Genomic DNA, 26,058 nt, shown 5'->3' on the forward strand with positions numbered 1-26,058 from the left:
AATTTTCTTATGTAGGGCAATCTCTTAATATTGATATTCATTTATTCATAAATGGATTGTATTCTTTTCACAAAGTATGTGTATTTGGGTCCTAGTTACAAATTTTTCCTAGCAAGATTTTGCTAGCAAAATTAAGCCAAGCTGAATCATGGATAACATAAATGAGTATAAGATCAGCAAGGGCAGAAGCAATCTTCATAATGGGCTGGAAGTTATAGCCCATGGGAGATGAGATGGCCAAAAAATGAGCTAAAGTTTAAAGCTGATACAAAGGTAGCCAATGTGAGCCTAAAGGGCTTAGTGGATAATGTTCTCATTAAATGATTGCTTCCAACTTTCTGGTTGACTGGAAGTAAAAGGAAAAAAAAAAGCATATATAATTCAGTGTTCACCAAGTTGTTCAAACAAAAATTTTCACTTGATAACTAGGATAAATGACGTAAATTTGCATTTACTTTATCTAAAATAAAACAATATATTGAGGCACCTGAGTGGCTCAATTGGTTAAGTGACCGACTTCGGCTCAGGCCATGATCTCACGGTTCGTGGGTTCTAGCCCCGCACTGGGCTCTGTGCTGAACGCTTGCTCGGAGCCTGGAGCCTGCTTCAGATTCTGTGTCTCGATCTTCTCTGTCTCTCCCCCGCTTGTGCTCTGTCTCACTCTGTCTCTCAACAATAAATAAATGTAAAAAAAAAAATTAAAAAAAATAAAACAATATACCAATTCTGAGAAAAACCTTTTCTATTGAAATATTAAATATGAGTTAGAAATATTTGACGTTAGAATAAAAAGTTCTTGGGACGCCTGGTGGCTTGGTCAGTTAAGCATCTGATTCTTGATTTTGGCTCAGGTCATGATCTCATGGCTCCTACGATGGAGCATCACATTAGGCTCTTCACTGACTGCATGGAACCTGCTTGGGATTCTCTCTCTCTCCCTATCTGCCACTACCCCACTCATGCTCTCTCTCTCTCTCTCTCAAAATAAATAAATAAACTAAAAAATAAAAAAGAAAGAAAAAGCCTCATGGATATTTTCAATGGATTTTTACACTTACTGAAAAAAATACCTTTCCTTCAATTAAATAGTAAACATTTGATTTAGTTCTAGACAACTATGGTTTTGGTATTATATTTTTATATTCTATAAATTATGCTTTTTAATATCTTAAAATATTCAGGAATATAGAATCACTAGCAGTTTATTTTAATAATTGCAACCTGTTTTTAATAAAACTTTGGGGAAATAATTTTTTAATACACATTTAATTCAATTAAGTTGTCCATGATATCCTTTCTGATGGCAATGATGAGCTACCATTTAAGAGGCAGACTGCTAGGAAAGCCTACTAAAACCCCATCAATTTTTCATGTTAATGAGAAATAAAATTTCATTGTTTAGTCACTGATATTTTGAGATTACTATTATTGTAGCTAAAATTAACCTTATCTGAACATTGCAGTGCCATATTATGCTGTTTGTACAATTTTTGTATCATCCATTAGAAATGATAAAGCTCGTATACCTTCTTCTCTCTCCAGTTTAGGCTTATTAAATCAAATGGTGAACCACACAAGGAAGTAAAAACACTGTCATCCACCCTCTATTTTCTTTAATCATCTCAGGATGTAAAAGAAATGACTAATGCGGAAATCACTTAAAGACTAATTTTTCCTTTAAATTAAATCCACTAATGCATATATACTTGTGAATCTGACTTATCCATTCTACTATATTGAAAAAGCCTCTATGGGAGAAAAGCTTTTAACATATTCATATTTGTATCCTCTATATCATTAGCGAATGGTACATGATTAAAACTGCAAGATGGAGTTGAAAATCTATTCTCATGTGATAGTTTCAGCATTGCTCACTGTCTTATTGGTTCAGCTTTGGAAGAGCTAAAGTTTAAAAAGGTTCATCTTGGAGGTTCCTGATTGGCTCAGTCAATAGAGCATGTAACTCTTGCCCCCAGGGTTGTGAGTTCAAGCCCCACACTGGACATGAAGCCTACTTAAAAAAAAAATTAAAGGTTCTTCTTGAACTGGGTTTTAAAATATTATTCCCAGAAATGAATATACCATTTTAATATAATTTTATCAACTCAATATCTATGGTATCATTGAACTTTGTTCTAGCTTTATTTTTTGACTATGTAACTTAGACTACATTATATATTTATATAATAGTAAAGGGTCTCCTTGGGATTTCAGTCACCCAAGAGGCAACTCTTGTGGGTAAGGCCCTCAGTTATTTTAGAAATGGTCAGGAAATCATTCTGCACAGTTTTTTGCAGGGTATATGGGGTACCTGCAAATCCCTAGAAATTGAAAGTTTTGGTTAAAACAATATATGGCAATTCAAAACTGATGACCAAGAGCATAGCACTACTAAGAATAACCTGTCAAAGAAAGAAAAATATTACTGGGATGTGACAAGGAAATTTCAACGTACACAAAGAAAGTTCAAGAATCTACATTGATTCCAGTGTGTGATTCTGTAAAGGAAGAAAAATCTTCTAGAAATAACTGAAATCATTATACATCTATTTGTCCAAAGCTATAAATGTTCAACACCAAGAGTGAACTCCTTGGTAAATTATGGATTTTGGGTGATTTTGATGTGTCCATGTTAGTTTATCCTTGGGAAAAAAAATAAGAGTACCACTCTGGTGAGTGACGTTGATAATGGAAGGGGTTATATAAATGTGGTGCCAGGGAGTATATGGGAACTCTCTGTAACTCCTTAATTTTGTTGTAAACCTAAAACCTCTCTAAAAAAATAGTCTTTAAAAATTTACTTATCTTATATTTAAAAACTCAAAACTCTATTTCAGTGGCTCTAGAAAAACTATTTCTGATACATAAATTTCCTAATCATAATTTCCATAGATGTTAAGACAAATATCCTAATCATAGTTTCCATAGATGTTAAGACAAATATATAGTTAAAAATTTGTCTACACTGATGTTTTTATACCTTTTGATCCTTTTTTTTCAAATATCTTTTGATTCTTAAGCAAATCAGGACAGAAAAAGAAACAGATGTTTAAGAATGACCTGTGATAGGGAATCACAATTAGAAATAAAATCTTCTCCCAATAAAGAAAATTTCTCCATAAACCTAGTAGACAAAGAAAACTGTGTTATTGAAAAAGCATTAAACCAGAGTGCGATGCACATTACAGGCAAACCACTAAGAGATTGCAAAGACAGAAAGAAATCTCACCATTTTATATAGCTTAGGAGAGCAAACCCATTACACACGTATTCTCAAGATAAACAATAACCAGTCTTCATGTAAGAGGATTTGACAAGACCATTTGTCACACAGATTCGACCTAGATTTACCTGGTAAAAGGGACTATGCTCTGTGTTAGCCAATTGGCTTCGTACAGAGGAAAAACAAATTTCTGGTATCTTTAAGACAGGAGATGGTTTTGCAATCTGGAACAAAGTGCCCACTGAAGTCGGGTTTCTATCCAATCAGAGAAACATGGAGATAGGGGTGCTATCATTCTTGATGCTTACATTTCAGTGAGATGGTTCCTGAGTCCTTAAGAAAGGCATTCCTGGGTCATAAAGCAGTCAAAAGTCCTATGTAGTTTTTAAAAAGATTTACATACATTTCAACAAGAGAAGTGTTTCCAATTATAAACTTTCTAATTCTTCCTTAATTTCAACAGGGAGAATTAAGCCTCTTCTTTTTTAATTTGTATTTTTCCTTACATCTAAAATATAATATTGCCTAGGATTTAATGAAATTTCTTCTCCTAATATAAATTCATGGGGTGCTTGGGTGGTGCAGTGAGTTAAGCATCCGACTCTTGATCTGGGTTCAGGTCATGATTTCACAGTTCATGAATTCAAGCCCTGCATCTGTGCCATCAGCACAGAGCCTGCTTGAGATTCTGTCTCCCCTTCTCTCTGCCCCTCCTCCACTTATGCACACTCTCTTTCACTCTCAAAATAAATAAATAAACTAAAAAAATTAAAAATAAAATAAATTCATAAGGATTATGTCATACAAGATTTAGAAGACAGGTAGAACCCAAACAAAGGAAACAGCAATACTGACATGATGATATACCCACAAAAAACTGTTTCCAGAGAAATTAACAACTACCTTAGTTAAATGATGACACTGTTAGATATCTAAAAATATGACAATTCAGTATCAGAATGGGCATGATTTTATTTCCAAAATTATTCCCTACAAGAGTGTAAGGAGGAGTTATGTCAACATGGTTTTCCATATAAATTCTGTAAAGGATGATTTTATTGAAAACTTAAGTTTTATAAAGCAAGTCATAAGAAATGACTCTAAGAGCTTTAATCATCCCAAGGCATACCTGCCATATGTCATTTTGTCCATTGAATATTTTATTTTCTCAAAGCAAGCTATAATCTCTAATCAGGGACTTTCATCATGGTCAAAATATTTTTTATTCATGCCTTAAGTGTGTGGCTGTGTTCAACTTGAAAACCACCTAACAAAACCTTTCAAAAACTTTGAAACCCTTGTTTCAGAAAAGTTCTTGTTCCCCGAGCTACTCAGTATTTATAATTTGTTATTCATCTAAATAAATAGCAAATAATAGATAGAATAAATTCTAATATTTATAACCAATAACAATAAAACAATTTTTACAGTCTGGGAAATTTGGAGAATATGCAGTTCTCATTATATTAGTTTTAAAACTCAGTGCTGTGAGATGCATGGGTAATTTAAGGATGGAATGCTCAATGTTCATCTCATCAGAAGCAGTAAAAGAAAGTCCAGGAAAACTTCAACAAAGAATATATAGTATTTTTTACAGTTACAGGGAGGTTCTCTCTGACAAAAGTGATTCACAAAGAGGTTTTTATTCAGCCATAATCAAAAGAATGAAATCTTGCCATTTGCAATGAAGTGGATGAATCTAGAATGTATTATGCTAAGCAAAATAAGTCAGTCAAAGAAAGATAAATACCATATGATTTCATTCATATGTGGAATCAAGAAATAACAGATGAACTAAGGGGGAAAAAGAGGCAAATCATCAAACAGACTCTTAACTATGGAGAACAAACAGGGTTTCTGGAGGAGAGGTGGGCAGGGGATGGGTTAAAAGTGTGATGGTTATTAAGGAGGACACTTGTTGTGATGAGTCTTGGGTGTTATATGGAAGTTATGAATTGCTGAATTCTAATCCTGAAACCAATATTGCACTGTATGTTAACTAACTAAAATTTAAATTAAAAGAGAGAGAGAGAGAGAGAGAGAGAGAGAGAGAGAGAGAGAGAGAGAACAAGACCCAAATGGGGTCATTTGTGCCCAAACTTGTCACCAAATCACGAATTAATATCTAACCTGATTGCGGTTCCAGCCTCTCCCACAAGTCTAATCTTAACCAGTCAATCTGTAATTTCCTGGTCAATACTAGTGAAGTAATCCACCTGATAGACCCCTCATTTTCCCCTAAGGAAGGTGGCCTTGCCTGAAATACTCTACTCTTTGTCCTGCCTCCTTCTGCCTAAAAAAGTCTTCCATTTTGTAAGGCTCCTCAGAGCTCCTTTTCTATGTGCTAGATGGGATGCTACCTGAATTATGAATCTATGAATAAAGACAGTAAGATCTTTACAATTTATTCAGTTGAATTTCACTGTTTAATACACTACTTGAGTGATTGGTGTGAATGAACCCAAAACCACCTTTATGCTTCTCTTTAGTTGGCATAAAAAGCAGGGATGTAATGAGCACTTCAAGATAGCTGAGTAGTTCCTGTTGACTATCAAGCAAGGAGGAAATTCAGTGTTTGAATGAACAATAACAACTAAGTGGTAGTTCCCAATGTTTCTAAAATACAACAGAGACAAAATAAACTTAAAAGTTACTAAATGATTAAATAGTTGCAACTTCAAAAATCTAATATAATGAGGAGTGCCTGGGTGGCTCAGTGAGTCATCCTGACTCTGGATTTGGGTCAGGTCATGATCTCATGGGTTCATGAGTTTGAACCCTGCATTGGGCTCATCACTGGCAGCATGGAGCCTGCTTGGGATTCTCTTTCTCACTCTCTCTCTTCCTCTCCCCTGTTCGAACTCTCTGTCTCTCTCTTTCATTCTAATATAATAATCTAAGCTAAACTAAGATAAACTAAACTAAACTAATCTAAAAAAATTAAGTTCTTTTAAATTTGGTTCAATTAATTAGCATTAGTACACCAGTAAATCATTGAACTCTCATTAATGCCCACCTTCCCTTTTCTTTTTCTTCCTTTTAGTGGGTGAATCACTTCCCAGGACAATATTTATTTTTCTACCAGTGTATTAGAGGGATGTAAGGGGACATTTCTCTTCTCTGTTTTACTTCTAAACTTTTAGTTGTAAATGCTTCTGATTTGGTTTGTAGTGGTGTTTACACGACTAATGATTACCTGGAACTAAAAGCTACATCATCACAGATTCCCCACATACTCAAGCCCATGAATTTACCTCACCTCATACTTTGAAATAAACACTCATTTTTTTCCTGGCCTGTTAATTTGATTTTCTTCTATGTATGATTATTACCTTTGATGTCAATGGCTTTCCTAATTTTCACCTTTATCAATACTTATTGAATGGTAACAATTCATCTATTTCCATATCATGTAAGTAGTGCTAAATTATTTAAACAAGGAGGCTGTTGAACAGAAGTAGCTCTAATGCAGTGGTAGCCTACATAAGCAAACCAAAATCTAAGCCTGTAAATGCCTCAAGATTATGAAATCAAACCTAAGAACAATAAATCACAAGTACCCAACTAGGTTTTAAGCTATAGCCAATGAAACAATTATCAAATGATAACTCAATTTACTTTCTAGCTGCCATTTTTGGTTCTCAAGAGCTACTGGTCATCAACATGTTACACAGGATTTTAACTTTGATAAGATAATTGCTTTTGTAAAATAAAACTACAAACAATTCCAAAGATAGATCACTCTCAAATATTTTAATAATAGTGAAGTCCTCTTTTTTAACAGCCTGAAGGAAAATGAAAAAGCATGAAAAAAGGTTATTTTAAAAAAGGAAAAGATCTCTCTATATTTTTTCTAAGTAGCTGTATTCAGTTAAGACCTATAGGCTAAGCAAACCACATGTGTTACTGCAGTTACCCTCAAAATTAACACTTTGATTTGGGTACCAATGAGGAAATTAATACTCAAAAATTTTAGGCAAATTTTGTAAGTTCTTTTACAGAGGAAAAAAAAAGGAAGATCCAAAATCATGGATGTCAAATCAATGTCCTATACGCTCTCTTAAACTATATCAAAAAGTGAATAAAATTTTCGAGTATAAAACTCCTAGAAGAAAATGTAGGACAAAAGAAATTTCAGTTGCTTTGAAAATGGCCATACAAACATTTTTCTAGATGTGTCTCCTTTGGCAAGGGAAACAAAAGCAAAATTCAACTATTGGGACCACACAGAAATTAAAAGCTTTTGCAAAGCAAATGAAACCATCAGCAAAGCAAAGAGGCAACCCACTAAATGGAAGAATATATTTGTAAATGATATATCTGATAAGGGGTTAAGTTCCAAAATAAAAAGAACTTATATAACCCAACACCAAAATCATCATCATCATCATCATCTGATTAAAAATGGGCAGAGGACATGAATTGACATTTCTCCAAAGAAGACATACAGATGGCCAAAAGACACATGAAAAGACGTTCAACATCACCCATCAACGGGGAAATTCAAATTGTACCACGAGATATCCCCTTAAACAAGTCAGAATGGCTAAAATCAAAAGAACAAGAAATAACAAGTGTGGGTGAGGTTGTGAGAAAAAGGAATCCTCATAACTGCTGGTTTATGGAATGCAAATTGGAACAGCTACTGTAGAAAACAATATGGACGTTCCTCAAAAAATAAAAATAGAATTACCATATGATCTAGTAATTACTGAGTATTTACTCAAAGAAATGAAAACACTAATCTGAAAAGATACACACACCCCTATGTTTATTGCAGCATTATTTATAATAGCCAAGATATGGAAGCAATCCAAGTGTCCCCTGATAGATGATAGATGAATGGATAAAAAAAATGGTGGTATATATATATAATGGAATATTACTCAGCCATAACAAAAACAAGATCTTGCCATTTGCAACAACATGCATGGACCTAGAGGGTAAAATGCTAAGTGAAATAAGTCAATGAGAGAAAAACAAATACCGTATGATTTCATTTATATGTGGAATTTAAGAAAAAAAAACAATTGAACAAAGAAAATATAAGAGACAAACAAACAAAAAAGCAGACTCGAATACAGAGAACAAACTGGTGGTTGCCAGTGGGAAGGTGGTGGGGGGGTATGGGTGAAATAGATAAAGGAGTCATTGTATTCTACACCCGAAACTAACAATACACTGTATGTTAATTATATTTCAATAAAAAAAAAAAGAAAAAAATTGCTCTATCAGTTCTTAGCAGAATGACATAGGATAAATTCTCTCATCTTCAGCTTCTTGTGATTTTGTAATATGGAAATCCTGTTATATGGAAATAATGCTACTGATAACTGGTATATAATAGATGAGGAAAAAAATTTTCTCACTCTTCTCAATAGTTTAATAAACTGACAGCTATTCAAGGGTGTTAGGTTGTATATATGATGTTTGTTAAACTTGATAAAGTGTTAAGTAAGCAGATAGGCTTTGGTGGGGACAGTTTAGTATCTAGACAGTTGCATAAACTAGATGTAGAAATAAAAAATTCAAGTATATAGATCTTTACAAGTCCAACATTGTCCTTTAGTATACCTTTATCTGTTTTCTTATGTTTGTTTTAACCAGTGTAGAGTAGTAGAAAAGCAAGTTGGGGAATGGGGTAAGGTGTAAGCAGATCATGGAAAGCAATGATGAAACATATTCTAATAGTTAATGGTGTAGACGTAAAGGTGGGACATAATGTCTTAATATGAACTTTTTGTAACTAACAAAATGGGTGATATGATAACTAGGAAAGTTTGGGGCCAGGAAAAGCTTAATAAGAGATCTCCACTTTCTCAAATACCCTCCTCAACAGCTATGAGGTTTGAGATTACAGTTCGGCAGAAGAAAAAAATTTTGAGGCTGCACCCAGCTGAAAATATGAAACAGCTCATTTTCTTTTTCCAAAAGATTATTTTAAAAATCTACTACATAGGGAAAATGAAACAACGAAACAACCTTTGTCTAGACAAAGGATCCAGCACATGTACATTCCAGGCTCTATTCTGTTACTTACTTACTTACTTATTTATTTATTTATTTATTTATTTATTTATTTATTTATTTATTTATTATAGTATCTATTTATTTTTTTCAGATACTACTTACTTTTTTATGCTGTGCTTCTGAACAGATTGTTGGTTTCAGTATAGCTGAGATGTTAATCACTTGCTGGCACACTGAAAGTGCTCAACAAACAGTTGTTAACTGATGGACTGAGAAACTTCTATGCCAATCTAGAGTTTATTACATATGACCTCTTTTGGGTCTGGAATAGACTTGAATAAGGGAAACATCAGACACCATTTCCTAAATAACCATAATTAATTTGAAGAACACACACACACACACACACACACACATACACTACATATTCCCAACTTGACATCATGAATCTATAACATAATTCCCATTTGATGCCAAAGGGAAACACTCTGCCTGTCTCCTTTTAGGAGACTGCCTCAGTAAAGCACCTACCCTCATCCAGAAACTGGGATATAACTGGGCTATATATTCCTTGATGACCACATTTCAGAGAGATTCCTCTAAAGTCTTTGAAAATATATTTTGGGCTATAAAATTGGCAAACGGCTTTTTAAAAGATTTACACCTCAAAGGGATGGAGAAAGAACTCAAAAGTTTTCTAAAGTAAATGCTCTAAGAAAAGGGATGTAGGAGCTTAAAGTCAGAAGACTAAGATTTAGTCAAGCTGGGGCGCCTGGGTGGCTCAGCTGATTAAGCGTCTGACTCTGGATTTCAGTTCAGGTCTTGATATCTCAGTTCATGGGATCAAACCCCTCACTGGGCTGTGCACTGACAGCATGGAGCCTGCCTGGGATTCTCTCTCTTCATCTCTCTCTGCCCCTCCCACACCGGTGTTTTCTCCTTCTCTCTCTCAAAAACAAAAACATATTTATTTAAAAAAATAAAAATAAAATAATAAAATTTAGTCAAGCTGAGGGAAATGTTAAGGTCAATAGACATAAACCACTTGGTCAACAGACATAAACCACTTACGAAAAATCAACTAGAATCCATAAAAACATACAAGTTTGCAGGCAAATAAAAAAGTTCATAAAAAGTATATTTAAATTTTCGTTAGTTCTATGACCTATTTCTTATCAAGTGCATTTTGATTTCTTTCAAACTCAGAGAAACTGAAATTATACCTTCTAACACAATATAAATGACTTATCACTAGTTTGAAATTGATTATATTTCACATTGGGAACAATTTAAACCTAAAAGGACAAAGTATCATGTTTAACGTTGAACCTTGCCCTATAGTATGATTGAAATTAATAAAAAAAATCGGACTTTTTGTCTAATGAACTGTGAATAATGAAGTTTTATTAAAATGCCTAATTTGTTTAGGTACCTGCATTGCCTAGTTACCCAATTATTCTGGCAAAATTACAAATGAAGAAAGTTGAATTTGTTAAATTAAGGAAGTCATTGAAGTAATTAAGACTGGTGAAGCATATTATTAATACTTTACAGGGGAAGGTAGTAATGCAAAATGTACCTGTTCCCTTATGTTCAGGCTTGTATTCGAAATGGAATTTATTTACTTAAGACCTCAGAAAATAGTGTGTGTGTGGGCATGTGCGTGTGTGTGTGTGTGTGTGTGTTAGGTCATTATTAAGACTACAACTAAGACATTAAACAAGAAAATAATTTGGGGCTTATTCCATTTTATGAAGTGAAACAATGGGCTTATTAATAAGTAGAAATTAGCACAAATAGAGATACGAATGTGTGATAACTTTTAGTTTAAAACAGACACCTAAATGAAAAATATCACCAAAAATAATTCATTTAAGAATATTAGCATTAGTCATCCCAATTTCCCTTTTTAATTAGCTAATATGCCTGAGAGAAAGGGAAAAAGACATATAATGAAAGTGCTAAGGTAGTGTACATAGAAAAAAGGGCTGAAGAGTAGGAGATAAGAGAAATGAGTAACAATACATAAGTACTTTAGGTACAAATCATGAAATTCACTTCAATTTGCATCACAGGAAATTGAGTAAACATTTCTTGTAGTATAAACTACTAATAACTACCATATATCTCATAAAAATTATGTTAAAATATGAATTTCTCAATTACTACATGTTTTGAAGTATATTTCTAGTTCAAGTGAACTTAAATATGTATAAGTGAATGACAGACAATTTTTCTTCCACTACAACATGGGAACAGGAGAATTGTAGAAACTAAGGTCTCATTTATCACTTTCCTCCCCAAAGCAGATTATGGATATTGATAGAGTTGTATCAGAGTCAGAGAAATCCTTTTACCCTGTTTCCCCAAGGTACACTCTCAAATAATCCAATGTTTTATAGAGGGTTTTCCCATAATCTGAAATATGTGAAAATGATTGTCTATCAAACACAACCACACAGCTGAAAAATTGAACCCACCAACCCAATTTACTTACTTACCTCAAACTTTGAAGCTGTGTTTTTAATAAACTTAAACTTAGTTGTCAAATTGGCTGCCCACCTATATAGACTAACATGGTATTTTCTGGTCCTATCTTCTAGTGTGTCAGGTAAGTAAGTGTACCAACTTCTCTTCTTCCTCTTTTTTTTTTTCCCTAAAGGAATTTCCTCTGTCTTTCTCTTGTCTTTTTTTTTCCAGTTTTATACCCAACTCCATTATGAAGTCAATGATACGATTTATTTTACATATCTTAATTGACTCTGCTCTACATAAAAGTGTGATAATCACTAAAGAAATAAGCATGCATAAGACAAGGTCTTATCATTGAAAATCCCTCAGACAAGAATGAGACAGTGTAAGGAATGAGTATGTATCTGGGTTTGAAGGTTATACAATTTTGAGGATGCTCTTTAAGAAAAATGTCACAGGACACAAATAAAAAACCATGTATAGGCACTTCAAGGAGATTATGCAAGTGAGGGGTTCTGGGTCTTAAGTTTCACTTGTGTTATGGTAAATCCACTACTGTTAGCATTATAATGATATATACAAAGTACTATGGGAATGCAACTGGTCAGATTATTTTCTCATATACTGTTACCATCTTCTTAAATGTTAGAGAAAGAAGTCTATTTCTGCCACCTATGGGAGTCAACTGAGATCTGATTAAAGTAAAATCTGAGCTAAGGCTGGCAAATGAGAAGCAGTTCACCAATTAGAATAAGTGGGAAGGCAAACATTTCAGACAGCAAGAGACAAACAAATGACACAAAGAGAGGAATTTGCACCTTTTTAAAAACTGCAATTATACACAGCATGGTTGCATCATGAATGTTCGAACAACAAAACAAGAAAAATATGTATAGGCTGGACACTAGCCTGTTCTCACTTAGAGAAGACTTTGGTTTTTGTTTGCCATGCTAAGTACAATTACTATATATTTTAAACCAGTGAAATGCTTAACTAGGCAGTTGTAGGTCTTTTTTTGTAAACATCTCTGATTAAAATGACGTGTCACTCACCATAGTTTTTGAGTAAAAACTTATAGTTCATGCTGTGTGATATACAAATCATTTATTGTTCATATACTTATTATGGAATGTAGAAAAGATAAAAACTATCATTAACACTCATATTAGTTTACATATTAAATATAAATCATGTAGAGAACATTATTTGTTCAGTGACTAGACATCATTAAATCACAATGAAAATATTTATATTGCCATCCAATTTTTCCCCATTTATGTATGTACTTCCGTTTGCTCTGGAGAAAACTGCCGGGCTAATGACATTTAGAGTGATGACAGAATCATCTGTCAGCCTTCTCTGTAATTCTCTCCGGGCCCTGGCAGACAAATACATTTTCACATGCTATAAAAAATTAAGTACCAAAACAATATAAAAATAACTTTAAGGGTCTGATAAAATAGGCTAAAGCAAGGACATTGAAAGTTAATGCTTCCCTTTCTGCCTAAACTTGCCTTATCCAATTTCACAGATTTTATAAAATGTAATAATTCTCAAAAACCTACAGAGGGCAAAGAGAGACTGGTTCTCTTAAAGGAAGATATAAATAATGTTCTAAATGTAATTGTGAATCATCTAGATGACTCCAAATATATTTGTCTTATCATTTAGGATGGTTCCCGCTGAAGGTAACCAAAACCCAACACAAAGTGGCTTAAATTATAAGTAGAGCTGTGGCAAGTCCTGGTTCAGTCATGGCTTTGCTGTATTTAATGACTCTTTGTTTATGATCGTGTTACTAGTATTAATGGATTTAGTATTAATATAATGGCTTCAGCAGTTTGGTTCTCCCACTTATGTCCTGACAGAAAGCCCATTAGTTCCAGTGCTCCCAGCAAGAATGGCCACATAATTTTGTGTATGCCCAGTACTTAATCAGTGCCTGCCCAATAAAATACAACATACCTGTTCATTCAAATCAACCCTGCCCTTTCTTCCCAGCTGGGGATGTAGTCAATGTTTTCAGGCTGCACTGAGATACATGAGGAAGGAGGATTCTTAAACAAAAAGTTGAACACTATTCAAATAGTGCAAAAGGGAAATGAATCTTGGGCAATCAATTATGCTTATTGCAACTGCATAAAATTGAATGCCATTGCTTTATCTTCAGTACTCATTTATCTCCTGAACTTTTGTGATGACTCTGAATTTCTCTTCTTTTTTATTTATTTTGTCCACAAATTACTATCCATATCTATACTGTGCTTGTTAAATAGCAAATCTGACTTACCTTCTCAATGTTTTTCAGAATGCCCTCAACTTTAGCAAAAAGTGTAAGTCCCATGGAATGGGCATCCAAAGTTTTTCATGGTATTTCTTATGAGTTACTCATTGTGCCTCCTGTTCCTTTCAACTATACTTCAGAATGAACATTGCAGGATTATGAACTATATGAGTTTTTATGCTTCTTTTGTTTCAATGCACTTGCATGCTTTTGCTATAATATCTGTGATCATTATTCCACCTTTCCCTGAACTTTTAGTTCTTCCCCAATAATCACAACTAGCTTAGAGGCCTCCTTGTTCAGGAAGGCTTCCTGAATGCCAAAGGCTACAGTGTTATCCAGACATCTATACACCTGTATAGTGTAGTTCATGGAATATTATTAGAAAAGGTCTATTAATGTGTTGTCATATGAGGAGATCTCTGGAAGAACCGGTTCATGACTGTGAACTCAGCTCCTGACACACAGGTGCACTTAATAAATATTTGCAAAATGAAACTACAGTACATATACTAATATACTAATAGTGGCCTCATGTGCCACATTGATCCTCATTTCCTATGTCCCAGTTTTACATGATTTATTTTATGTCTTTAAAATATACTATTTCTTTTCTTTTTTTCCCTTCCTTTCTCCTGGAATTCCCTTATCATCTTACCAAGTTGACTCCAATTAACTCTTAAGGTCCCAGCCCAGAGTGTCACTGTTTTCCAGGCAGCTGTTTATGCCTCACATGGCCACGTTACGTTAGCCTGTTACACATTCATAGAATAGCCTGTGGTATCTTTCTCTTATAATACCCAGATTGAATGCATAAGGATTTATTTTATTTCCTTCTTTTTAATGCTAAATCATATTTCATTGTATGTATAGGCCATAGTTTCTCTTCTGTTCATCTGTCTATAGATATTTAAGTTGCTTCCATATCTTGGCTATGATAAGTAATGCTGCTAAACATAGGAGTGTATGTATCTCTTCAAAATACTGATTTTACCTTTTTTGGATATATATCCCAAGGTGGCACTACTGGATCATATGGTAGTTATACTTTTATACTTAGTATAGTATACTATGTATACTACATGTATAACATGTAGTTATACTACATGCTGTTTTACATAAGCTGAAGCCATTTGTATTCCCACCACCAGTTTAAAAGTGTTTGCATTTTTCCAAGCCTTGCCAGTGCATGTTACTTCTTATCTTTTTTAAAGCTTATTTTTTTAATAATTTCTACGCTAAGCATTGCAAATATCCAGTGAGAGAATTATTGGTGTATTCCTGTTTTCTTGGGTTAATATGGATAGCAGTGAAGAAAGGATGATCTGATTGAGTGGGAGAGAACTGAAAAAAATTACAACTCTTACTGAGGTCATAGTAGTAAGCTTTAGGAAGAATTAGGAACTGTAAGATTTAGGAAGACAGAGAAAAAATGTGTATGGCCAGAATATTGAAAGTTATGATTTCAGAGATACAAATATAGAACTATAATAACCCATAGCCACAATATTACAAAGTATATATTATTTAAACAGTGAAAACACTAGTAATAGAGAAATCAGATAAAATACCACATAGATTTATTTTTATTAAATATTTCACTATTTTTAAAATGTCATTTTTAATGTGAATATGAATGAGTAAGTAGCTTCACATGTTTTACTCTATAAGAAATCAATCAAATCTTAAGTTGATATTCTTAAAAGTAGATTTAACAGGCAAGTTGGTTCCATTAGATTCTGGAAACAAATAAATTGATATTATGTCAAATAATTTTGGCAAGTGCTGCATACCCTACCTCCCCCTTAGCTATTCACAAAGCTTAAAAAGACTGGAGGGTTTGATAAGTCCTGCAGTATAGCAATCTCTTTAGTTTTCAACATGTATATTACGAAAATGATTACAGGACCCCTCCTGCCAGACATTAGCAACTCTTACAATACTCTGAACCTTGTTTCTCAGAACACTCTTTGCAAATCATTGTTGTAAGCTAAACAATATACATATGTATGTATATATGTATGTATGTGTGCGTGTACACAGATACTTACATCTCAGAGAATTTACTGTGTCCAAGTAACAAGATTGAATTTCTATGTCTGGAAGCTATCCATGAATACAACATGTCCATTCAGTTAGTCAAAATGAGCTCCCCAGCCAGGATGGATGCTCTTTAGTCAAATTCCTGTAGGAATGAGTGGGAAGGTTCTTTCCTGCTCAGTTGGGTGGTCTGCTTCCGCAGTCAACCTACGAGCCTGTGTCTTGTTGCTGGGCTGGAATGGGTTCCTTGATTCATCCTAATCTGTGAAATGCCAGTGTTATCCACAGTTTGAAATAGGTCTGGACTAAAAGGGTAAGACAAAAGCTTGCCATTTCAATTTGCCAGACGTTGCTGCAAGTACAATACTGAGCCTCTTATTAAAAACTAAGTGGTCTCTGCTCTGAATGAAAGGGCTAAATGTGATTGTAAGTATCCCTTCAAAAGAGCTGATTAATTTCCTAAAATAGGGGCAAACAGTGGCAAGGAATGTAACCTTGATCACCTACATCACATGGCCTGGCATGAGAACACTCAGATGATCTGTACCACTGTTTGTTTGTCTTTTTATTTGTTTGGTGTGGTTCCTGCATATGGGGGACAATCTTTTTCCATTGGAGAAAATAATTGCCCTGCCCATTTTCACCACACTTCTGTGCTGTGGTATGTTTCATGCAGGTAATTCCTTCTTTCCTTCTGCCTCTAGTTTATCCCTCCTCTTACAAAGATGTTGGTATTATCTGGCATTCATATAAAGAGGCTCTTCTTCAAGCCTCTCTGTCCCAGGTAGAGGGATTCCTTGGATAAGATGCACAGATTCAGCACCAAGCACCATCATTAATTACCATCCCTCCTGAATTGACCATTTGCCTGCCATTGGTAGAGTTACAGTGGTGGGCCCTTGCCCACTGCTGGTTTGTTGGTATTGGCCTCTGTCTGAACAGTCTGAGCCTCTGCCAAACTGCCTGCTGACATGGTGGTCACGCCTTGGTAGAGAGTGATGCCATCTGCATTAACTGGCTGATAGAAGATGGTCTGTCCTTCAACAGTCTGTGCTGCTTGCTGCTCCGAAACAGTGATCTGCTGCCGTGTTTGTTTCTGGCTGGCGCTGAAAGCTGCCTGCAGCTGCTGAATGATCATCTGCTGAGTAGGGTCCTGTTGGCCCTACACCTGCAACATGTGTCCTCTGTTTCTTCCCCAGATCCAAGAAAATCTGCTACAAGTTCTGTGTCCCAGATACAGGTTCTTTTGTGATAATGTGACCTTGTCTACAAGGAACAGTTTAGGCAATGGCCAGTTGATGTGATTAATTGGCCAGTGATTAACACCGACTTATACCACTCATGGATGCCCCTGGACCTGCTACTGAATCTGACAATCTACTTTGTTGACATACATATTGCTATTTGCTGCATTCTGTTCCATGGTCCAATTAAGTCAGAATTCCATTCACAAAGAGCTTCACTCTGGAGGTCCCAGAAAACTGTGAAGAACACTGCAGAGTTCAAGGGAATTTGTGGCAAGACCCCTTTGCACGTGGAACCTACCTGGACCTAATGGTGAAGGCGAAAGGGACACATCTCCACTTGGCACTAGCATTCTGCAAGGGTCAAGACCCCTCAGTGTACCTGTTCTAGTGGTAACATCCCTGCATGGGACTGGCCACTGCAGGCCTTCCTTGGACTGGAATGCCCAGAGGCACTTACTCATGGGCTCTGGGCCAGGGCCACCAACCTCTCTGCATATCTGGTTAGGCTCAGCTCAACTCTAACGGTTTTTTTTTTTCAACATATATTTATAGGCACACCCTTCTGCACACTGGACTGTATTACTTTCTGATGGAGATACAAAGATATTTAAGCAAAGATTATTCATAAAAACCATCTATAACACAGGAGGAAAAGTGAGAAAAGCACAGAAAATTCCTATGAAAAGACAAACTATGAGAAAAGAAAAGTAGAAAGAAAGTTTTAGGGATATTATCAGAGTAACAACCCTGCCTGGAAATCAGAAAATAGAGCACAGAAAGAGCGATATTTGAGCATGATTTTTAACATGAAAAAGATTTTGATCAAACAAGTGGGGAAAGTATGGAAAACAGATAGGGTGTCTTCTAAGAAGTAGGATAACAGTCCTATTTGGCCATAACACAAGATACATATAAAGAAATTGAACTGAATTGTTGCTGTGTTCTCCCTCAAGATTTGCTTTTTTCTTTCTACTTCTCTGTTGCTCTTTTTGTCTAATGTGGGCTTCTCATTGCAACCCCTCAAGTCAGCGTTTCCTAGGTATCTGGCCTGTCACACTCATCCTTAGAGCTGACATCCACAGCCATGGCTTCATGAAAACCAGAAAGGCTGAGATGTCCATCCTAAACCAGTCTCCTAAACTCAGACCATTTCACCAAATTCCTCCTAGATTTCTCCCAATGAATGCCCCACAATAACCCTAAAAACATTATGTCGATCATTTCCTCACAAATCTATGTTGCCCTGAGTCCCCTAACTTAATCTATAGCAATAAAATGCTTGAGAAAAACAATAAGGAGGAATCCTTAGGCAACAATAATAATCATATGATGTCACATCTCTAGACAATTTAGAATATCCCTCAGAAATCTTCCACCCAGAGGAAATGAGAGAGAATGACAGCAATCTACTCTAAAGATGGTTATACTGGCAATGGAATTTTCCTGAAATGTGCTTCTGTGAAGTGGAAGAAAAGAGCAGAATAGATTTTCAACTTTAAGGGGAGGCATGCAACACTAGCTGCATAATTTGCAGTGCTCAGTGAAAGATGAACAGTGGGCTCCTTTATTTAAAAATTATTAGGAATTATCAAGTCAGCAACAGTAGAGCATTGAACTGAGTGTCAGTCCCTTCCAAGTGCCAGCCCCGGGCGACTGCACAGCCCACACACCCTGAAGGCATCCGTGTGTGCAAGCCCTATAACCTGCCAGAATTGGTGAGTTATAAAGTACTTGGGGTTCACAGTAAAGGACAATAAGGTTATATTAAAGATAGGAAAGCATTCATAGAAAATTTTTAAAGAAAAGTAAAAGAAAAAAGTGAGCTGTACATGAGAAAAAAACGTGACATCTAAATGTCCACTATTCTGTGCATCCTCTATTCAGTTCTACCATGTAATTGCCACAGGGACGGTGTGAAATACTTTGTAAATATTCACACCAATTAAGGGCTTGTACTTTTACTTTATTAACTCACACCATCCTGCATTCATATCTTTCCTCACAAATATGTTTGACATTTATTCATGTATTTTGTGATCGAGAACTCTCATTGTGCCCATCAGTATTTGTCTTAAGCTGCACGTGCTTATTTTAAAGAAAATATTCATGAGGCTCCTATAAAGCCTTGGTTTCAATTCTGACATCTTATCTGCAACTTCCTTCATGATAACCTCAGAAAAAAAAGCTTATTATTTCTGTTCATATTCTATTCTGCTCTTATTTAATTCCTACCATTATCCCTCAGTGGTACAAAGTCTTCCATTATTGATCACGCTATCTTTCAAGAAGTAGTGAAAGAATCTTCTGTTGTTTTATTCACTTTCAGTGCTGCACATCTTCATAGCGTCAACTGTGCTTTTTCAGTCAATGCATTTTGCCCTTTCGGTTTTACTTCATTATTTACTCTTTTCAGTGTATGAAATATTTTCCCAGATTTAAGCAAATTAAGCATCGATGCAAAATGTATGTTTAGTAAGACATCTATAAAAGAATTCTGGGAATATCTGGGATACATTTGTGTATCATTGTTGACATATATGCCCCCACTGGTCCAGTTTTGATCCCTCATCATTGGAACCTGTCAATCACTGTAAATTGTATGTGGGTTTTATAATGTGAGGATATTTCCCAGAGGCTAAAACAACTGAAAGTCTTGGGCAAATGGAAAAAACAAACTAATAAAGAAAGAAAGAAAGAAATTCAACAAAAGGCATGACAGAATGTGCCATTCTGTGTATTTTTACAATTTGGATTTTCAATGCTCTGCCATACAGAAAGATGAAAAATTCTACTACTAAAATTCTTATGGTGAAATGGTTTTTAAGTTTATCTTGTTTTTAGAAAATAAATATGGTAAATTAAATATCCTGAATGATACCAGGGAGAGAAAGCATAATGCCATGCATTTTGTATGGTTGTTAGGTTATTATGGTTTTAATAAATGGTGCATATAATTCTTTTGATACATAATTTTAATGGCATGTGTAGCCAATAAATGTTTTTGTAATTCTAACTTCTTTTGCATTGTTTGCTATTCTGGTCATGTGCTACTTTCTTTTCCAATATTATTATATTCAGTATCTCTTTTCTGTTTCATTTCATAATTATGAATGAGAAAAAGCTTATTAGAGAACATCTTTCTAAAATTAAAAAAACCCACAAATTAGAAAATATCCATATATACTTTTAATTTTTCATTAATTCTCATTAAGCAACTAGTGTCCATTATTCTATCATGAATCCTGTAATGGGAGTGTTTAGTTCTAAATCATGTGCACAGTAACACAGAGTTTCCAATATTTTATCAGCTCACCACATGAGTTCCAAATTCATATTTTGCTGTAGGATCTGAGAAATAAACCTGTAGAATTTTGTAGAAACTGTATAAGGACAATCTAAATTATAAAACATAATTTTACATTATAAAATTGGATGTATTTGGATGTATTATGGTGTTAGTGTTTTTGCTTCTTTTTACTTAATGAGTGTGCAATAGCCTCTAAGTCTTATTTATTTAATCTTCCGTGAATCGTATCTCATTCAAAAATGACCAAGGTCAGGGGTGGCTCAGTTGGTTAAGCGCCCAACTCCTGATTTCAGCTCAGGTCATGATCTCCCATTTCATGGGATCGAGCCTCACACTGGGCTCGTACTGACAGCATGGGGCCTGCTTGGGATTCTCTATTTCCTTTCTCTTTGCTACTCTTCTGCTTATACTCTCTCTATTTCTCTCTCTCTCTCTCTCTCTCTCAATATATTTAAATAAACTTACAAACGACCAAGATCAGAAATATGATGTGTCACATTCCTTGCATAATCAAAATTTTACCACAGGAGCTTGTTTCCTAAGTTCTAGTTTCCTCTCCTCTCAGACATTTGAGTTGTGTGTGTGTCTATGTTGGTGTTTGAGAGCGTTTGCGTTAGGTATGGTGTAGGTATCTCAGTGAAGAACAGCCTTAACTTATAATTATTCAAGAATACAATCTCAGAAGATAATTCACTGAAAAGTGAAAAAATTATCACATTTCTATTATATTGCTATGATATGTCACATGATGACAACGTCTTAGTTGACAAAATAAAAATTAAAAAAAAATGTAAGAAAGTTCAAGAACAGAATGGCGATCTTACCCAGAGATGAAGGTACATACTTACAAAAAGGAAGATAAATACTAAGAGAAAGTTCCAACTGTAAGGTTTACAATGTGATTACAGGCATGGTCAACATTAACTAAATTCATTATGCCAGTAGGGTATTGTGGCTTAGAGAAATGTATTTTATGAGTATACTATTAAATTATACTTACTGGGGCTACATTAATTAAAGTCAAATGCAATGAATTATGGAGTATCTTCTATGCTAAAGCAGGGTATGTTATAAATCAATTTACCATTTGCTTATATCATGGTATCCAAATTACTGCACACTCTGGAGATGGCTATTGAACTCAAAAGAACAAGTCTACGAGGATATGCATCAAATGAGACTGGACTGTAGGTCAGGCCTTTTCAATTCTGGAATGCACATTAATACTAGACACAGTATTGCCCATAAATTTGAAGAGGTACAAGGGAATTTTAGAATAAAAAATCAAAGTCTGTATTGTCCCTTTCACTGCTAATGTCCACTAATTCTGTGAAGTTCAACCTCTGATAATTGGTATTCTTTGTTGTGAATTATTCATCAACAACATGGAATTGTCTAGGCTTGCGCAAATAATTTTGGCTAATAGATGTGTTTATAGAATTTTACGCATTGCAAATAGAGAATACACTTGGTATATTAAAAAGAAACCATGTACTAGAGAAAAGAAAATATCATATTCAAAAGAAGCATCATTAGACCATGTTTACCATATTTTCTAATCATAATGCAATAAAATTAAAAATCAATGAGAAAATGTTATAAATCCTCATATCTTGTAACTAACCAACTACAAAGTGAAAGCTGGGTTAAAGAGAAAATAAGGAAATTTGAAAAATACTTAGTACATAATACCTATGGAATCCTCACATGCCAAAATATATGAGCCAAAACTGAGCAAGCACTTGCAAGAAAATTTGTAGCTAAACATGCAATTCAAAAGTAAAATGTTTCTACTATACAGCCACTAGAATGGAAAAAAGTAAAAAGACAGATAATCACAATTATCAGTAAGAATGTGAATCAATAAATATTCATATATTGCTGGTGGCAAAGTAAATTAGTACAATCAGTTGGGAAAATTTTATACCTTGATGGTATCTTTTAAAATTGAACATTTGAAGTGTGCCTGGGTGGTTTAGTTGGTTAAGTATCTGACTCTTGATTTCGGCTCAGGTCATGGTCTTGCAGTTCACGGGTTCAAGCCCTGCATTGGGCTCTGCGCTGGCAGTGCAAAGCCTGCTTGGGATTTTCTCTCTCTCCCTCTCTCTCTGCCCCTTCCCTGTTCTTGCATGCAGTATCTCTCTATCTTTCTCAAAAATAAATGAATAAACTTTAAAAAAATGAAGTTGAATACTTGGATATCTTTTGACCTAGATTTACACTCCTAAGTACATGCTTAATAGAAACATTTACAACATTTATTAACCTTAAGACATGTACCAGAATGTTCATGACAGCACTACTTTAATTGGCCCCAAACTTGAAGCTACCCAGATGCTCAACAATATTAGAATGGAAATTACATTATGGCGTATCCATATAAAATAATACTTTCCAACAACAGAAATGAATAATTTGGACTACACGCAATATGAATAGATCTCATAAGCACTATGTTGAGTGAGAGAAGCAAGTCATAATATACACTATTTGGAAGAAATACTGTAGAATCCTATACAGAATGCTGTTTTAGAAGAGGGTAGAAACAAAGGAACTATGAGAGGGCTTTTGAGAGGTTATGATTGATCGAGGCTGCTAGTTTCACAATGAAGTCAGTTTATCAAAATTATGCTAGCTACACTCTTATATGCACTCTTTAGTAGTTTGTATTATACTTCAATAAACAGTTTTAAAAGATGAATAAATGTTAAAAATACATAAATGCTCAATTCAAGACTTCAAAACGAATAAGGAAACAAATCCAACATATGAAGAATAAAGAAAGTTGGTTTTGAAAAAGAGTCAAGAGCAATGAATGAGCGCAAATTACAAAGCCTGATTCAGGCTTGAGGATGGGTGAGAACAATGATTTGGATTCAATGAAGGTTAGTAGCAGCTTCGTTTCTTATAGAATCATCCACAACTAGTTCAAATTCAAATCCAATTTATGGTCACAGATACATGTGATTACATTTTCCTCCCTTCAAACAGAAGAACAAACCAGAGAGAAAGAACTCCCAGAGGAAAGGAATCTTATATATATATGCATTGTGTGTGTGTGTGTGTGTATACACACAATACATAGTTATAATAATATAGTATAATATATAATATACTTTTCCATCTGACCTACTATCAGTTTCCTTAATTCAGGAGACATCATAAAAGCTGGTGACTCTACTGACTTTCCTGTCATCCTTAATAATTCTCCATCCCAAGAGGCAGTAGCCCTACTCCCATATTAAAACTTACTCCTGGACACTTGCATATTCTATAGAATGTAGAATGGCTTGATAATTGGGGGCGGTCTTCATGTTCAGCTATTAGCAGACAGGTAAGTTCTGGTACAGGGTTTGCTGCAGTATCTGGGCCCCAGGAATAGATTAATGTGCGCCATTCTGAGAAGTGACCTAGATACACTCCCTCTTTTTCATTTCCTGCAATTACCATATGCTCTTATTGCATTTGGCAGGTTGAAACCTCCCTTCTCAAATCCAGTGCTCTGCTTGTGCTTAAGTAGATAATAAGATTATAAAGCGCATGATCAACGACAGACACAGAAGACCCAGGCAGGTAGAGGCAACCAAGACATAGGGTTCCCATGCAGGTGCCCCCAGTTATAGTACAGGTGAAGAGTCTCCTAACCCATACCAGTTGTAAGGCAGCATCTGTCGGGCAGCACCTGACACTGGATGCTGCAGGGAGCCTTGACTCAGCTGGATACAAGATTAAGGAATGATCTCACCTGGGAAAACTTACCAGTAGAGGTTAGCCCATGTCCAGTGTCCCAATCCTCATCCCTAATTCTGAACCCTCACTTGGGTCAGAGGTTAAAAAGTGTCCTCCCAAACTTTCTTTGAATTTTAAGCTGTACTCAAGCAGCGATCCTAGAGGCCTGACTGCCTTTTGCCAGAGGCCCTTTCCTAGACTTTTACGTGTTCCTTTTGTCCCTTTTTTGCCTTAAAACAAAATAAGAAGAGGATGCAGATCATATTTATTTTGGTCTTTCCCCTTTCTCACTTATAACCTCTAGGCTATTTTAGCAATCCTGCCACAGCTACTCCAAAGTGCAGACAGTATATCTACAAAATATTTGTCATGGTTTTGTGTCTATGTGTGTGCATGTGCACATGCATGTACATGCATGTAAGTTGGTGAGTAGATGGGGGAGAAAAGAGTTGTCTGCTACTGGAAAAGTTGATAAGTAAAATGTGGAGAAGGCATAGTGGATAATACACGTAAGAGTCAGCATAAGCAGTCTAGGAGAACAGTAATACACTTCACCCTGACACCTTAACCTTTCCTCAAAGAAGATGACAAACTTTTTAGTTTTATCAGGCAGGATTTAAATAGAGAGTTGCTTGGGGTGCCTGGGTGGCTCAATTTGTTGAGCATCCGACTTCAGCTCAGGTCATGATTTCACGGTCTGTGGGTTCGAGCCCTGCATTGGGCTCTGTGCTGACGGCTCAGAGCCTGGAGCCTGCGTCAGATTCTGTGTCCCTCTCTCGCTCTGCTCCTCCCCTGCTTATGCTGTCTCTCTCTCTCTCTCTCTTTCTCTCTCTCTCTCTCTCAAGAATAAATAAAACATTTAAAAAATTTTTAAATAGAGAGTTGCTTCTTTGAACTTGATTGTCCTTATTTAGACAAGGAGAACTGTCATGTCTCCTGCTCTATGTATGTTTCTTCATGAATACATACATGTATCATAGGTTTTTTTTTTAAATTAAAATAGAGTGTGTTGTTGGTCTGTGTCTCCACATTTGACTGGCAACCCACTCTGATCACCTGACAAAGGCTAACATAACTTTCTACTTTGTAACTTATCTAATCTAAAGTTTGGGTGGTTCACCAAACTTAAAAAAAAATTAAGCAGCTGCCTTAAAAAATATTATGTTTATTCTAATTAGCCTGGCTTATGAAATGTATATCACTCACCGAACTATAAGCTAAACTAGTATAATGACTTACTTTGCCACATTCACAAATTTACCTCTGGAATACAGTGCATTACTGGTTTCAACGTATTTTTAAAATAATGAATGCCTTTTACATTCTGGTCTAGTTCTATATCCCAGCTCTTCCTATGTATTATCATTCACATATGACTTAATAATCATGTGTGGAACTTCATACCTGTCACTTACTTTTCTTTTATTAAAGTGTTTTCCAAAGCTATTAATTAAGAAGCTTTTTAAATTTAGAACTGTGCCAGAAATTACCTCAGGTTCCTTTCTACACTGGATACAGAGGAATACTATGCTGCCCTGTTCCCTAATGTTAGCATGTTTATATGACACTTTGGCCAATAAATAGTGAGTGGACATGACATATACCACCCGAGTGGAAATATTTAATTGCTAGTGATTGAATCTTCCATTCACTCTTTCTCTGTGGCACAGAACTAGAAAGTTGTGTATTCTGGACATATGTCTACAGAGGGTGGGGTCTCTTTCAGCCTGATTTACTGAGTTAGCTCCCATGAAGCTAAAAGGGCCTGTACATTCATTTGCAGAGA

General features: G+C 35.3%; 1 protein-coding gene and 1 long non-coding RNA gene across 4 annotated transcripts in view; one reads left to right on the forward strand and one right to left on the reverse strand.

Moving 5' to 3' along the window:
• LOC106970598 (uncharacterized) overlaps nucleotides 1-26,058 on the forward strand; it is a 215,141-nt gene that overhangs the window by 145,549 nt on the left and 43,534 nt on the right. Inside the window, exon 6 of one of the 3 annotated variants that reach the window (XR_008295833.1) lies at nucleotides 24,016-25,015. The exons of the other annotated variants lie outside the window; for them this stretch is intronic. This is a non-coding gene — a long non-coding RNA (uncharacterized LOC106970598). Of the gene's footprint in view, nucleotides 1-24,015; nucleotides 25,016-26,058 lie in introns of those variants that run through there. 3 annotated transcript variants of the gene reach the window in all.
• Nucleotides 16,690-17,182, reverse strand: LOC106970592 (nuclear transcription factor Y subunit alpha-like). Its single transcript, XM_053216276.1, has one exon. It carries the CDS (start codon nucleotides 17,125-17,127, stop codon nucleotides 16,873-16,875), a length of 255 nt encoding a protein of 84 aa, XP_053072251.1. The 5' UTR covers nucleotides 17,128-17,182; the 3' UTR covers nucleotides 16,690-16,872.

This window comes from Acinonyx jubatus, chromosome A1 (assembly GCF_027475565.1).
Source record: "Acinonyx jubatus isolate Ajub_Pintada_27869175 chromosome A1, VMU_Ajub_asm_v1.0, whole genome shotgun sequence".
Classification (NCBI taxonomy): Eukaryota; Metazoa; Chordata; class Mammalia; order Carnivora; family Felidae; genus Acinonyx; species Acinonyx jubatus.

Bases quoted from the DNA above. Each gene is read 5' to 3' on its own strand.
- LOC106970592 (XM_053216276.1), bottom strand. From the start codon at position 17,127: ATGATCATTCAGCAGCTGCAGGCAGCTTTCAGCGCCAGCCAGAAACAA.